Source organism: Mustela nigripes, chromosome 10 (genome assembly GCF_022355385.1).
Source record: "Mustela nigripes isolate SB6536 chromosome 10, MUSNIG.SB6536, whole genome shotgun sequence".
NCBI classification, from domain to species: domain Eukaryota; kingdom Metazoa; phylum Chordata; class Mammalia; order Carnivora; family Mustelidae; genus Mustela; species Mustela nigripes.
The window spans coordinates 24,314,367-24,329,401 of NC_081566.1; the positions used below are offsets into that span (position 1 = coordinate 24,314,367).

The window sequence follows — 15,035 nt, forward strand, 5'->3', positions numbered from 1 at the left end:
GATCATATGATAGTTGTCTTTCTCTGATTGACTTATTTCGCTAAGCATGATACCTTCTGGTTCTATCCTCATTGTCGCAAATGGCAAGATCTCATTTCTTTTGATGGCTGCATAGTATTCCATTGTGTATATATACCACATCTTCTTTATCCTGTTGATGGACATCTAGGTGCTTTCCATACAATTATCACATTTTATTAAAGTGATTAATTTACTTTATTTGCCTTTTGAGTTGGGGGTGAAGAGCTAAGAAACAGAATTATGTCTTATTTCTGTATTCCTAATGCCTACAACTGCATGAGGTATGTAATTGTTATTCAATAACAGCTATTGAATGAATGAGTCGTGGACAGATGGCTGCCTGGAGCTCCACGTTGATATTCTGTTATTTTAGTCAACTCGCTGGGGGGGAACACACTTCTTTCTCAGTAGCCCAAATGTAAGTTCAGAGACGATACTTCTTGGACATTTCCCTGGGCACATGCTAACTTCTGAATTAATCACTTTGGCCAAGGAGCTGTGAGACTTTTACTGTCCAGGTAGGAATTTTGTGTCGATTCTTAGAGAGAGGGAGGGTCAGTCCTATACGTGCTGTATAAACTGAGAGGGGGCAGGGAAGTTGAGCGGAGCATAGGACAATGGGGAGGCGGACATAGCAATGTTGGCCGTCGTGTGTACAAACAACGTAGGAATTGGGGAGAGCTGGGGCTACATGCTGCCCCACGTGGCTGGCTGAGGCAGCTGGGACAATCTCTTCAGTCTAAGCTTTTTCTTTTATTCATTTAATTTTATTGTTTCAGTGTTCCATTGTTTCATTGTTTATGCACCACACCCAGTGCTCCATGCAATCCGTGCCCTCCTTAATACCCACCACCAGGCTCACCCAACCTCCCACCTTCCTCCCCTCCAAACCCTCAGTTTGTTTCTCAGAGTCCACAGTCTCTCATGGTTCGTCTCGCCCTCCGATTTACCCCAATTCACTTTTCCTTTCCTTTTCCTAATGTCCTCCGTGTCCTTATGCTCTACAAGTAAGTGAAACCACATGATAACTGACTCTCTCTGCTTGACTTATTTCAGTCTCAGCTCTTACCACTGCTGTCTTAGTCTGTGGAGCTGCTGTGACATATTCCACGGGCTGGCTAGATTATTAACAATGGAAAATTACTCCTCACAATTTTGGAGACTGGGAAGTCTAAGTTGAGGGCGCTGGCTCATTTGGAGTCTGGTGAGGTCTGCTTCCTGATTCACAGATAACCTGTGTCCTTGTGTCTCTGTGCGCAGCATGTCCTCACTTGGCGGAAGTGTTGATGGAGGGCACTGGGGCTCCTTTTACTAGAGTACTAATCCCGTTCCAGAGAGTTCTATCCCATGACCTAATCACCTCAAAGGCTCCATCTCCTAATACCATCACATGGGGATTAGATTTCAACATACAAACTGGTGGGGGGACGCAGACACAGTCTCCAGCAACTTCTTTTTGTACCTGAGGCTTTAACCACACTTCACATAAAACTCACTGATGATATGCTGAATACACAGGCCCTCCCTTATCTCTGAGCCTTTAACCTAGACAGCCTTTGATGGGGGAACACGTTCTCTCTTGCTCTCCTTCCCCTCTTTCTAGACTAATGTACTCAGTTTCTCTCTCATTTCTTGGTTATTAAATAGAAGCAGGGACATTTTGGGGATCCTTTTGCTTTATCAGAGTAAATATGGAGAGGTTCAGCTTCCGTGGGAGAAAATACTTTTATTACAACAAATAATGAATTAATATTTGTCTAACATATTATTTGTTGAATGATAGAAATAATCTTTTTTTTTTTTTCACTTTAGGAGTAAGGCTATATACCCCCATCAGTTTCACTTAATGACATAATTCATTCACTAAATGACATTTGGATCAGCACCAGGTCGTGATGGCATAGTGTCCATATCATACAAAGTATTGCATCTTCAGTGAGAAAGGAAATATCCTCAGGAAGCTGGTGCAGAAACATCGCAGAAGCGATGTCGGGAAAGGCAGTAAGTAGTCACTCACCATGCCAGGAAACTCTAACATTCATTTATGGGATCCTCCCAGAAAATAATGAACTTTGGCCATCTCCCTTGTGATACCTGCAGACACCTATGCTTAGAAAAGAAACTTCTCCATCATCTTGACATGCCCTTTGATGTCCTCCAGAAACTGAAGTTTGAACTTTGCTTCTTGGCATCGTAAGTGTCTCCTATGAAAGTTGCCCTGATGTGCTCAGTTCAGCATTAGAACAGCACTCCTGGGCTTCTTTGCTGTATCTGCAGTCATTTATCCAAACTGAGAGAGCAGGGATGAGTACCGCTGAAATAACGTGTGTACTGACACTCTGTACAGGCATAGGCTCTTTCTGTCCATGGAACAGTGGGCAGAGGAAGAGAACCAGCAAAATGTTATGCACATTTATTGACTAACAAATGGGACAAGGAGAAAATACAGAAATTAACCTTTGAGTTCTCATTTTTATGATTATATATCTATATGTATATCTTGGGTTGAATGAACCTATTTACACTGACTGATAGTTTGAAGATTGTAATCATTGTATTCTCATGGAATAGCTTTCTAAATAATTGCTTTTTTTTTTTTTTTGCATTAAGTGTGTCACATGGTTATTTCTAATCGGTATGCTTTTCTGAACAAAGCTTTGACTAGAAGTCCTGTGGCTGATTTTTCCTCCACTTGATGACATACTGACACTGTGTGAGTTGGGGGAAATCTCTTACCCTTTCTTGTCTTGCTTTTATTGTCCTCAAATTGACAAACTCTCTACTGATGCTACTGGGTAATGAAAACAATGGGCCAAGGATGGGCATAGATAGGGAAGAGAAGCTATGAATGTCATGGATAATTATGAGACAGAGGGCAGAATAAAAACGGAAACCAATAACCTCAGATTAGATTCTAAGCCAATAATAAGGAACAGCTAGAATAAAAACTAGATATGAACTGCAGTGATGAATGCTCAGTTAGAACAGATACACTGAGCAGCCCAGAAGCTAAGTCTACTGCCAGGCTCTTTTAAATAGCAACATTGACAATAAGCATTTGTCCAACACTTGCTGTGTGTAGGTGCTGTGCTGAGATTATCCTAGGTCATGCATGCATTTATTCATCAACTATTAATCGAGCACCTATGACATACCATGAGCAGTACATTATCTCATTTATCCTACAACAACTTTTTTTAAAAAGATTTTATTTATTTATTTGACAGAGAGAGAGAGATCACAAGTAGGCAGAGAGGCAGGCGGAGAGAGAGGGGGAAGCAGACTCCCTGCTGAGCAGAGAGCCTGCTTCGGGGCTCAATCCCAGGACCCTGAGATCATGACCTGAGCCAAAGGCAGCAACTTACCCCACTGAGCCACCCAGGTGCCCCTATCCTACAATAACTTTGTAAAGATTGTTGTACTGTTATTTTAAGATCATTTAGCAGACGAGGACACTTAGCAACTGAGAGCTTAAGTAACTGGCTTGAAGTCCCCCAGCTAGTCCTGGAGGTTCTGGGACACCAATCCAATTCTGATCGCCAAGCCTGAGCTCGTAACTGCTGTTCTGCACCACACTCGTGAGCTTTGCCCACACCTTTAACAGAATATAGGAACCTAGAAGAGGAAAGGCAAAGAGTTTTTGAAAACCCACTTCCCCATTTAACAGGCACCTTGATGTTTGTCTGTGTATCACTTCGGTTCACCCATATAGCCCTGTGGGGGGACTTTATAGATTTCATTTTTTTTTATAAAGATTTTTATTTATTTATTTGATAGAGAGAGATCACAAGTAGGCAGAGAGGCAGACAGAGAGAGAGGGAGAAGCAGGCTCCCTGCTGAGCAGAGAGCCCAACATGGGACTCGATCCCAGGACCCTGAGATCATGACCCGAGCCGAAGGCAGTGGCTTAACCCACTGAGCCACCCAGGCGCCCCTATAGATTTCATTTTAAAGATGAGGAAACTAGGTCTCCTAGATATTGAGTGATCTCTGCTCACCCCCCCCATCCCTCCCCTCACCCTCTGAGACACATGGCTGGGAAATGCCATAATTAAGACGAAATCCAAAAGTCAACTCCTATTTTCTTTCCCCTGGGCCTTTGCTGCTCAAAATGATTGAGGGAAGGACATTTTATAAGGAAATATCAATGGGATGGGGAGGAGAAGGCTGCTGATGGCCATGATGGCTGCTTTCCCTTGTTCAAAGGGTTTAACCAGACTCTGAGTCACGTGTGTGTGTTAGACATCAGGAAGGGCATCTTGACTCTAAAATACTGGGGTGTGTTTCCATAAGGAGCCTGAGGACCCACCTTCACTGGAGAGCCAACACTTCCTGCCCCAGGTAAACCAAGAGAGTGTCACTGGGCTCCTGGGTCCCTATAGTGTCTTATGCAGCAGAGAATCTGAATCCAGCAGGAGAACTTGGAACACTAGGGTCTGCAATGCCACAAGCTGAATGTGAGTGAGGACTTGGCCTGAGTCTCCTTGGCTTAGATCCTGCTTCACCCGCAGGGGCAGGCGCTTGCTAGAGAGTCTTTCCAGCTCATTGGTTAGGTGTCTGAATGTCTGTTCTTGTTCAGAATGAGTCTCTTAAACATTTCCAGCAAATGGCAGGAGTGATCTGGGGGGTGCAAGGTACATGCGTGTGACTGTGTAAGTGTGTGTGTGTGTGTGTGTGTGTGTGTGTGTCTATTTGTCACATTCCAGGTGTGAAATTTCTTTGAAGTCTCATGCTTCATAGTAAAAATTAATGCAGATTTGAATTGCATTCCTTAATACTCAATAATATGATATTTGTATTTGTTTAAAATTAAAATACATTTTTAAATTGCTTATACATTAAAACTGGTGCCTATCCTGCGGCGTCCTACACACCCTTCCTCGGGTTGCAGGTGCTCTGTCGTGAGAAGTACTGGCTGTGCTTTGTTGAAGTTTCTAATTCTGGTGATCTGATTTTAATCCATTCTTCTCATCTTAGGTAGTATTTGACATAATTTCCCTTGATCTCCTGGCTTCATGGGGGGAGGGGGACCACTGGACTAAGAACCTGTGCGATTCCCAGCAGTGATGGATCCTCAACTAATCCCTTCCTGATGACTTGTGTAGAACCATTCCTAGGCACTTTATAGCATTTCTGCGGAACTAATAGTTAACATTTATTGAGCATTTACTATATGACAAACACTTGGAAAGTGTTAATCTCATTAGACCCTTATAATAACACTGTGAGGTCACTTCTGTTATTGTCCTCGTCTTACAGATGATGACAAGGAGACACAGAACGACTTGCCACATTCACCAGCCAGTGCATCGTGAAGCGGGGAGCGGAGATTCACTCCCAGACAGGCTTATTCTGGGGCCTCCGGAATAAGGTGTCCTGCTCCTCTGGGGAATTTGTGTCCTATTAGCCTCGCTGACTCGGAGAACACTCTGAGGTGACAGCGCTTTATGTAGTGGCTGTGTGAGTCACCACCACCCGTTGGCCCTTGAGGTGAGGTCAGAAGTCACAGCGGCATCTGTCTGCCACCCACTCATCCTGGTTTGGGGGCATCGATAAAATGGGGACAGGTCAAGTGAGGGCAAGGTGGGCCACGTCTGCCAGTCCAGGGCTGCTAGGGAAGACTGGAGCCATTCTCTTTCTTGAGTGATGTACTTCGTGGCTCTTGGGGATATGGGGGTGGGCGGGGAGGGCAGCTTTGTAGGCAGTCAGGCAGGTGACATTTCAAGGAGTGTGCCTACACAGTGCTCCTTGGTCCTGGAGGAAATCTGTTTTGTGCCCAAACCTCCACTTCTAAGAGCCACAGCCCTAGGATTGGCAGGTGGCTGATGGGGCCTGGGCCAGGCTAATCATCGCTGGCCCTCAGACCGTGTTTTCCTGGCTCACATTCTTCCTGATAACTGGAGCTGCTGACTGGCACATGGGTTCGGCTCCTTGCCTGACACCCAGTGTACCTGGAGGACAGGGGCAAAGCCTTGGCGGCCAATGACCAGCTGAGTCCACAAGTCCCCAGTCTCCAAGGCTGGCTCTGAGTGGGGGCTTTGCTGGAGTAAAGAGTCTGCTCTGCCTGAAACCTTCACCTCTTGACTCATTCTTAGAGTCACAGGTAGGAGATGCTTGCTGACTAAAAGAGCCTTCACATCTCAGATGTGGCTAGAAATGCAGGTATGGACATTATCCATTCATGCCTACTGTGACAACGAAGTGCTTTGTGTTTTTAAAATTGTGATTTAATGTCCTTTCCCCCCCATCATCCCATTGTAGCATCTTTCTCTTTTTTTTTTTTTTTTTTAAGATTTTATTTATTTACTTCACAGAGAGAGAGACAGAGAGAGAGATCACAAGCAGGCAGGCAGAGAGAGGGGGGAAGCAGGCTCCCTGCTGAGCAGAGAGCCTGATGCCGGGCCTGATCCCAGGGGTCTGATCCCAAGGGCCTGATCTGAGATCATGACCTGAGCCGAAGGCAGAGACTTAACCCACTGAGCCACCCAGGCACCCCTGGAGTGTGACTCTTAAGTATACATAGGGACCTCTGTTCTACAAGGTGTGCAGATAATTTGCATCTGTTTCTGTCTCGTCTCCACATGCCATCCTTTAACCGCTCTCTGGTCAGTCCCCTGAACTTACTGCCTCAACATTCTCTTTCCCTTTCTCTAGAAACTATTTAGTCTTAAAATTTAGTCCTATGCTCAGGGTATGAAAACCACTGGGTAGAATCAGATGGTCAGGCTGTTGCTGCTGTCAGTGCGAGGTGTCCACTCACTTATAAATAAAAACTTTGCTGAGCCTGTGTCGTATGTCAGGCACCGTGCTGGGCACCGCGGGCAGGTGTAGCATGGAACGAAGCACAGCTGGGCAGGGTGCCCGTGGAGCTTCGAGTTCATCTAGGTGTCCAGTAATAGCTGCGTTTCCAACCTGCTTGTTCCTCTGAGCATGCGTTCCTGTGCACTCCCACCTTCCACGCAGGCAGAAGCAAACCCTTAGAATCAAGTCCCATACCAAATGCTCCCTGATCTCCAGCCAGTGGAACTTGGCAGGCTATTCCATGGAGAATTCTCCATAGCTGGTGCCCATCTGTGCTCATCTCTACCTCCCTCTCCCTTTCTAAAGGGAGAGGTGTCCTTCCTCTTAGCTGGGTTCCCTTTTTGTTTCTATACTCCAGATCCCATCTATCCAGCCTCTTTGGGGATTTACTCCTTCAACATCTGTGTTTCTAGTCTGAATCTCCATGGGAATCACCATGGGATTCCCTTTCGTCTTGTCCACACTAGCCTGGTTTTGCCAAGCTGAGTGTCCTGTAGCAACCCTAGCGATTGTCCCTGTTCTTCTAGACAGAGGGGGTTTCCTGGCAGTCTCCTTTTCCTTACTTTCCGTTCTCTGCGCAAGTGACTTCTGTGCTGAATTCCTCACTCCCTTGGCCATCGTTCCATTGAAATGGTTCCGGTTATGATCATCAAATCTCCTTGTTGTCAAATCCACTGATGTGGAGAACACTTCCCGCTGGTTGCCTGTCTCAACATTTCCCTGAAGGTCGGCGTGGTTGACCACTCTCCCATTTTGGAGCCATCACCTGCCCTGGGTCCTGGAACACCATCCACCCCCGGCTCTCTGCCTACCTTCCTGGCCCCTCCCTCTTCTCCTTCATGGGCTCCCCTTCAATACCCAGCTCTTACATGTCAGTGTTCCTCAGAGCTCCTTTCTAGGACCTGTCTTCTAATTCCCAGCACTGTTCAGGCAACACTACCCATGCCCGTGGCTTCAATCACCCTGGCTCCCTCCTCAGACCTCTGTCTTGAGCTCCAGACTCTCGGCTTCGGCTATTTCTTAACCACTCTTACCACTGCCCACAGGTCCCTTGGTTAGCAAGTGCAACACAGAAGGTGCCATCTCCCCCACCAAACTGTCTCCTCTCCCGAGATTATTATCCCCCCAAAAGGCAGCGTGGTCCCCTCTCAACAGCCTGGAAACTTGGAATTGTCCTTCATTTCTCTTTTTTCATTTTCTACATTTAACAGAGTATCATTTCATGTTGATTCTGTTTTATAAGCAAAAATACATACATATATATATGTGTGTGTGTATATGCTTCTTATTTAAACATATATTTTGTTTCTCCCCACTGCTGCCCACTGGACTGAAAGCTTCTACAGGGAGGGATTATATGTTATTTATCTTTATCTCCTATGCCTGTGACAATGCTGAGCATATAGTCGATGTTTAATAAACATTTATTTAGTGAATGAATGACTTCTGGAATCTTCTTTCCAGAAGTGTGGACTGAACATTTAACCAATCTTGGACACTCTGAGGTGTTCCTATCCCTTTTAGCATAATTGTTGCCCATGAGAGCATAATTGTTGCTGATATGATCACAACACATTTGGATCAAGTATTGATTAAAAATAATGTTAGTTGATTTTTTTCTTTAAAAATAACATGTTTATGGGGCACCTGGGTGACTTGGTGGGTTAAGCCGCTGCCTTCAGCTCGGGTCGTGATCTCAGGGTCCTGGGATCGAGTCCTGCATCAGGCTCTCTGCTCGACGGGGAGCCTGCTTCCCTCTCTCTCTCTCTGCCTGCCTCTCCGTCTACTTGTGATTTCTCTCTGTCAAATAAATAAATAAAATCTTAAAAAAAATAAATAAAAATAACATGTTTATTATAGAAGAGTTAGGAAAGATGGATAAGGAAGAAGAGAAAAATCCTCCACCATCCCATGATCCAGACAAATAATTACTGTTAACCTGTTGGAGAAGGCCTCTCAGTCTGTTTTCTAAAATTTTACTTTTAGTAAAGGAATGGGGTCAAGCTTGGGGTGCGTCTCCACCGCTGGGCTGTCTGTCCCTTGCAAGAGTAGGCAGTCACTAAATCGTAGCGCTCACGTATTCCTGGCCAGCCTGACCTGGAGCCAGGTGGGTGTTCACATCTATCAGCACTAGTCCTGTGGGGAGAGAGTAACAACATTACTAGCTGCGATGATACTCTTGTTAGACAGGTGTCGGACCAGGATAGTTGCTCCTATGTGAAGCAAGAATTTTGTCAGTGGCCTGGCATTTGGGAAGGGGAAGAGAGACTGAGAAAGGAAATTCACATCAATTAACCAGAGGCCTGGGCTCCAATTCCAGTGGAGAGTTGGAATGGAGAGCAGGAATTGGGCATGAGGACAGGACACCTAGAGAAGGGGATAATGTGAAGACTGTAGCTATTCTAGCATTTGGAAGACTATGGGATCATGCAAGGGCATTGCCACTAGGATTTGGGGTGACAGGACTAATTTTAGCCCACCTCCTGGTGGGGACGAACTGCTATTATACTATCTAGCTGTGCAGATTTGGTTAGAAACCAGGAGGAATTGAGCTGCTAGTTTGAAAGATTTAGTAACTGTAGGTACGTGGGGCTAGGAAAGGCAGAGGTTGATAAATTCCAAACCTTTGAAGCGGTGAGATCCCACCACGATCTATTTCATTCCATGACCCATATACTGTTGTCTGCCATATGTTGATATAGAATAATTAAAGCTAATTAAAATTAATTTTGGTTGGTGAGTATTTGAAGAGTTTCATAATAACACTTGAGATGATTAGAGATGCTTTGGGATTCACAAAAGGAACATTTGGAATAATTGGGCTAGATCTTTAAACCAGGGATGTGCAATGGAAGCTAGTAACAGAATGATAATTCTGTTGTTAAAAGAACACTGAATCAGGAAGGAGGACTTCGGGGTCATCCTTAGTATGCTGTTTAACTTTCCCTCTGAAATCAACAGCCACCACCTTTCTTTGTAGTATTTGGGAGTTTCTGTGTAAATCCTCCCACCATGATGGATTGCAGGTATCAGTGGTTAACTACTGAATGTTCCTGAATGTTCCTAAGAACATTCCGGAATGTTCTTAATTCAGCTCTTGGAAGCTGGGTGCAATGTAACTTCAGGTTACCACTGCAATCCTGACCGAGCTTCCAGTTAGCTTTGTGGTCTTGGGTAAGTCACTTCACTTCTCAGGAACTTAGTTTTATCATCAACCAAGTGAAGTCACTAGAATAATCTCAAAGTCCCTTTCAGAGTTAACATTCCAGTAATGTTGCGAGCTGGTGCTCAGGACAGGACTAGCGTCGTGTCATTAGCCAAAAGAGTTATATCAGATTTTCAGGAATATTACCGTGATGTACTGGAAACATAATTGGATACATGGGTCTATGTCATAATCAGCCCTCTTTTGATTCCTGGAGCTAATGTGTGTGTCCTTCTCTAGTACCCCTTCTCAGGAGGATTAAAAATGGCAGAACAGCCAATGGCTTACCCGTGGGGGGTTTCTCACCTGTGATCAGAGATGCTATACCCAGCTGCCAGGCTGGCAGTCAGCTGAAGTCAGCCAAAGCTAGGAGTCCGCTGAAGGTCTGAGACAAAATCTTATAGCTTAGGTACATTACCTTCTCTGACCATGAGACCCACCAAGGTGGTTTTCCCCGGACTAGTAGTAACATGAGAGGTTAACTTTCTCCTGCTTCTTGAAGTCAAGGACTCTGTCTTTCATAGTTCTGTGTCTCAAGTCCTGCCACATAATAAGCCCTCAGTAAGTGTTTGTTGAAAGAAAGAGTAAGTGATTTGGGCCTTTTTAGAGCAAATTCTGAATTCTATCTATTTCCCTCCAGCTTTATTGAGATAGTTGAAATATAACATGATGCAAGCTTAAGGTATCTAACACGACGATGTGTTAAATTTTAAAACAGTGATTCAAAATCGGACATAAGCTTCTCTATGTTTGCCTGAAGAAATGCATTTTTAAAATGCAAACAATGATTTTCTTTTTGTAATAGAAAACTTCTCAATGCCTTTAGTTCAATATCAGGCATTCATTTTGCCTTCTACCTGCCGCCACAACCAGAACCCAACAGAAAGAAACAATAATGAGAAAACCCTGAACCAGACATACCAGGTGATTACTACACACCAGTGAGGGCTCTGCCGCCCTCCTTAAAAGATTTTATTTATTTAAGAGAGAGTGAGAGAGAGGTCATGGGGGGAGGGGCAGAGAGCAAAGAAGACTTCCTGCTGAGCAGTGAGCATGATGCGGGGCTCAATCCCAGGACCCTCAGGGCCAAAGGCAGATGTTTAACCTACTGAGTCACCCAGGGCCCCCTTCCCCTTATCCGTCATCGAGAGAGGAGGAAACAGCCTCAGAGGATGAGCGTTAGAGCCCGAAGCGGCAGAGCCCTGAGTCAACACCCCAGAGGTGGTGCGCTTCTCCTGGCCAGGCTGCCTCAGGCTTTCTGCATTTCCTCTCCATGCTGTCTCTGTTCATTGTTTGCTCTGGGACTTGGATGCAAGTGACATGGGCTCAGCCCCAGCCTCCCACAGGGTTCTGAGCAAATGCGCCCAGGCAGCCCTGTCCCCAACCAACCGACCAACCAAGGTAGTGGGGCTGGACTTTACCCTCGTGAATCAACTCTATGCAGGCTGGCGGTTGCAACAGACACCTGACAGGCTGGAGATCTGAAGGCCAGGTGAGTCTTGGTAGATGTGGCACCTGGACTTTGACATTCCCCAAGAGGAGAGAGACACTCTTGGGCCTGGAGAGTGCTGAAGGAAGCGGCACTGGAGGAATGGGGAAGCCATCGAGCAGGTGCGTGGGGACGCTAGCTCCTTTGCTCTCTTTGTCTCGACTGTGCTGTACTATCGGATTAGGAAAGGCAATTTCACCCTTGCTGGGGCCAGGGAGGGTCACTTACAGGAATGCAAAAGTGTGGCTTGTCAATGTAGATTTGAGGTCTCCACTTTGAGAATCGTGGGTGCTTTTCATTTGGGGTCCTTAACGATAACCTGAGGTCTAACCTATGGGAGTTGATATGTCAGCGATTGATATGCAGTGATTTCTGCAATGAGATGGGGTATTGGTCCTCTGCGACCGAAGAAGGGCTATCTAGTGAAAAAATCCGGGGACAAGGCGAAAAAGGCTTCCTTCTTGTTGAGCTTACTTTTGTCCAAGTGGTATTAAATTCCATGGAAAGGCCCATGTACCCTTTCACTGTGTTGGAGAATTTGGCTTTTGCTGGGATTTGCTGGAAAAGGCTTGCATGGCACCTGGCTGGTTTCAAGGGAGGGGGCTGACACAGGAAGGAAGGTATGAGTTTTTCTGAGCTCTAACTGGTCTTGAGGTAGAAGGCACTTCTCTTCTCTATGTTCTGTTCGTAGCTCTTGGCTCATAGCTGTGGACCCTGGGTTTACAGCATTCAAGTCCAGTGAAATCTTGATTTCAACATATACCCTTTGACCTTATGTTCTGATACAATGTTTTTATGTTAGGTTGGGAGTTTCAGGAGTGGGAGCGAGTTAACTGTATTTGATCGGAATCTTTCAGCCTTAAACAGTTCCCACGAGAGAAAAAAACATGGGGTCTGACTGAGCTAATGTATTCTCCTGATGTAGGAGAATCCCCAAGTCACCAGTAAGGGCTAATGCGTGCTTTCTCTTTGAGACAGCTGCAGGCAGGTGCTCCTCTGTGATACAGGGGCAGAGGAACTTGGAGGCCAACGTCTTCAGAGCTATTTCTCATCTTGAAAAATAAGTGGGGAAAATTAATTTGACGCTGGAAGACTTCCAGATTTAAAAATTTCCAGCTAGGTGAAGTGGTAAACCTGGCAATTCACAGACCTATACCCCTGGGGCTAATAATACATTATATGTTAATAAAAAATAAAAAATTTAATAAAAAAAAGTTCCCAGCTGGGAATATGACAGAGACATGGCTGTCTAGTTGGTCTTTAGAACAATCCCAAACTTGACTCTCTTGGAGGAGAGACAACCATGCCACATTACAAAGCCTTGTTCTTCTAAGTGGTTAAGGATTCAGAAAAGAGGTCTCTTAAGGTCAATTTAAGCAGCTTCTTTTTGTTTGGGAAATGTCTTCATCCATTCGTACTGCCCTAGTTTATCTCTGGTAACACCAACTACTGTTAAAACGAACAATTACCGTGTATCAGGCAGTGTGCTGGGCACTTTGCATAAGTTATCACTGACTCTGAAAATATTCCTGCAAAGCTACCCATTCTGTTTCTCAAGGAAATTGAGGGTTGAGAAAATTAACTGGTGAATAAGTGGCAGACTTAGGGTTTAAACTCTGGCTTAGCTCTCAGCTCACCTATTTCTCTGATAGCCGAGGGCTTCCACAGTAATTGTTGAAGGAATCATTGCTGATGGGATAAATGAACAAACATGTATTTAATTGGAATACTTTGCTAGTGTTTTGGAGCTTTATCTCTGCCTGTTCTCTGCCTCCCCTGCCTCCCACATCTATTGTTGCTCCAAAGACACTTTTTAGTTTTTAATGCAACATCAACATAATTGTCTAGCCTGTTATTTATTTATTTATTAAAGATTTAATTTATTTATTTGACAGACAGAGATCACAAGCAGGCAGAGAGGCAGGCAGAGAGAGAGGAGGAAGCAGATTCCCTGCTGAGCAGAGAGCCCGATGGAGGGCTCGATTCCAGGACCTTGGGATCATGACCTGAGCCGCCGAAAGCAGAGGGTTTAACCCACTGAGCCACCCATGCGCCCCTAGCCTGTTATTTATTTCGTGTATCTGCTTGACCTTTTTTCCAGACATGTCTATGTGTTTTGTTTTAGCTAAAAGATTTTGAAAAAAAAAAAAAAAAAAAAAAAAAAAAGAAAAAAGAAAAAAGAAAAAAAAAAAGATTTTGAGGACCATAGGTGCTTTTTTTTTTTGCAAAACCTAATCAGTCATCATGTTTGGATATAAACCTAAATGGTGATTGTTTTGTTTTGTTTTGTTTTTGGTCTGCAGGAAGAAGAAATAACTATACAACTGACTAAAAATACGAGGGAAATTCTGAGGGTCAAGGATGGAGTTTTGGGCTCCCCAGTGGCCACCACAGCCACGGGGGAGGCCCACAGCTCCAGCAAAGGATCCAGACCGAGGGCTTCAGAGAGAGGGAATTCATCGGGCCGTTCCTCACTCTTGGCACAATGGAGAGAGGTACCACCAGCGACAAGACACCCATAGGAGCCCCGCATCACAGCAGGACCCCAGGACAGACCACCAGCAGCCTCATTATGCATCCAGGCCTGGGGAAAGGCCTTGGCCTGTGTCCGGGGCTGACTATTATGAAGGTGTTTATCCCGGCCAGTTGTATTCAAGGTATGGCTCTGGAGCTTGGAATTCACCCAACTCCCAAGTGCTTCTGAATAGATCGTTCCTTTCCTTCTTCCTTTTCCTTTTATTCCTGCTCTTTTTCTTCTAGTTCCTTCTCTACCCGATTACACGGACTTCCCTAAACACGTTCCTCTCCCAACCTGGAGTTCGGTGACTGTAAACAGTATTTCCCTCCTTGTTGTCCCCTCATGGGGCTTCTTAAAGAGGTGATGGCAGTGTGACTGGGGCTGGGGCCAGGGCAGGGGGTAGAAAGAACGGCGGATTCAAGGCAGAAGATGACTCCCTCTTGCTCTGGGATTGCAAAAGGTAATATTTGTAGATTTCAGAAAAGTCTGTCCTAGAAATTCCTATAAAAAGTTCTTAGCGTTGTGAGCGTTGACACCACCAGCACCAAGAAGAGACACAGTTCCTACAACAGAACTTAGGGTGTGATAGACCCCTGGAACAAATATGTGTTGGATGAATACATGGGAACGTTTTAGAAAATGAAATCAACCTCAGAGAAAGCGGGTCTAAGGCTGCAGCCTCCAAGTTCAGAACAAAGAAATCTCAGTGAAGTAATTATAGGAGAATCTGTTCCTGAATTTTTTTTTTAAAGATTTTATTTACTTATTTGACAGATAGAGGCAGTCAGAGAGAGAGGAGGAAGCAGGCTCCCGCTGAACAGAGAGCCCGACTCGGGGCTTGATCCCAGGACCCTGAGATCATGACCTGAGCTGAAGGCAGAGGCTCAACCCACTGTGCCACCCAGGTGCCCCCTGTTCCTGAATTCTAATTGATAGCAGAGGATTTAATATTTTATGGAATATTAGAAGTCATCTATGTTTCACTTCGGCTTTTTCCAAGT

General features: G+C 45.1%; 1 protein-coding gene across 1 annotated transcript in view; it reads left to right on the plus strand.

Moving 5' to 3' along the window:
• Positions 1-11,508: 11,508 nt before the first annotated feature.
• The window catches only part of SEC16B (SEC16 homolog B, endoplasmic reticulum export factor), a 40,742-nt gene continuing 37,215 nt past the window's right edge, over positions 11,509-15,035 (plus strand). Inside the window, exons 1-2 of the mRNA XM_059412842.1 lie at positions 11,509-11,638; positions 13,820-14,173. Coding sequence (XP_059268825.1) covers positions 13,878-14,173 — 296 coding nt within the window. The 5' untranslated portion in view covers positions 11,509-11,638; positions 13,820-13,877. The remainder of the gene's footprint in view (positions 11,639-13,819; positions 14,174-15,035) is intronic.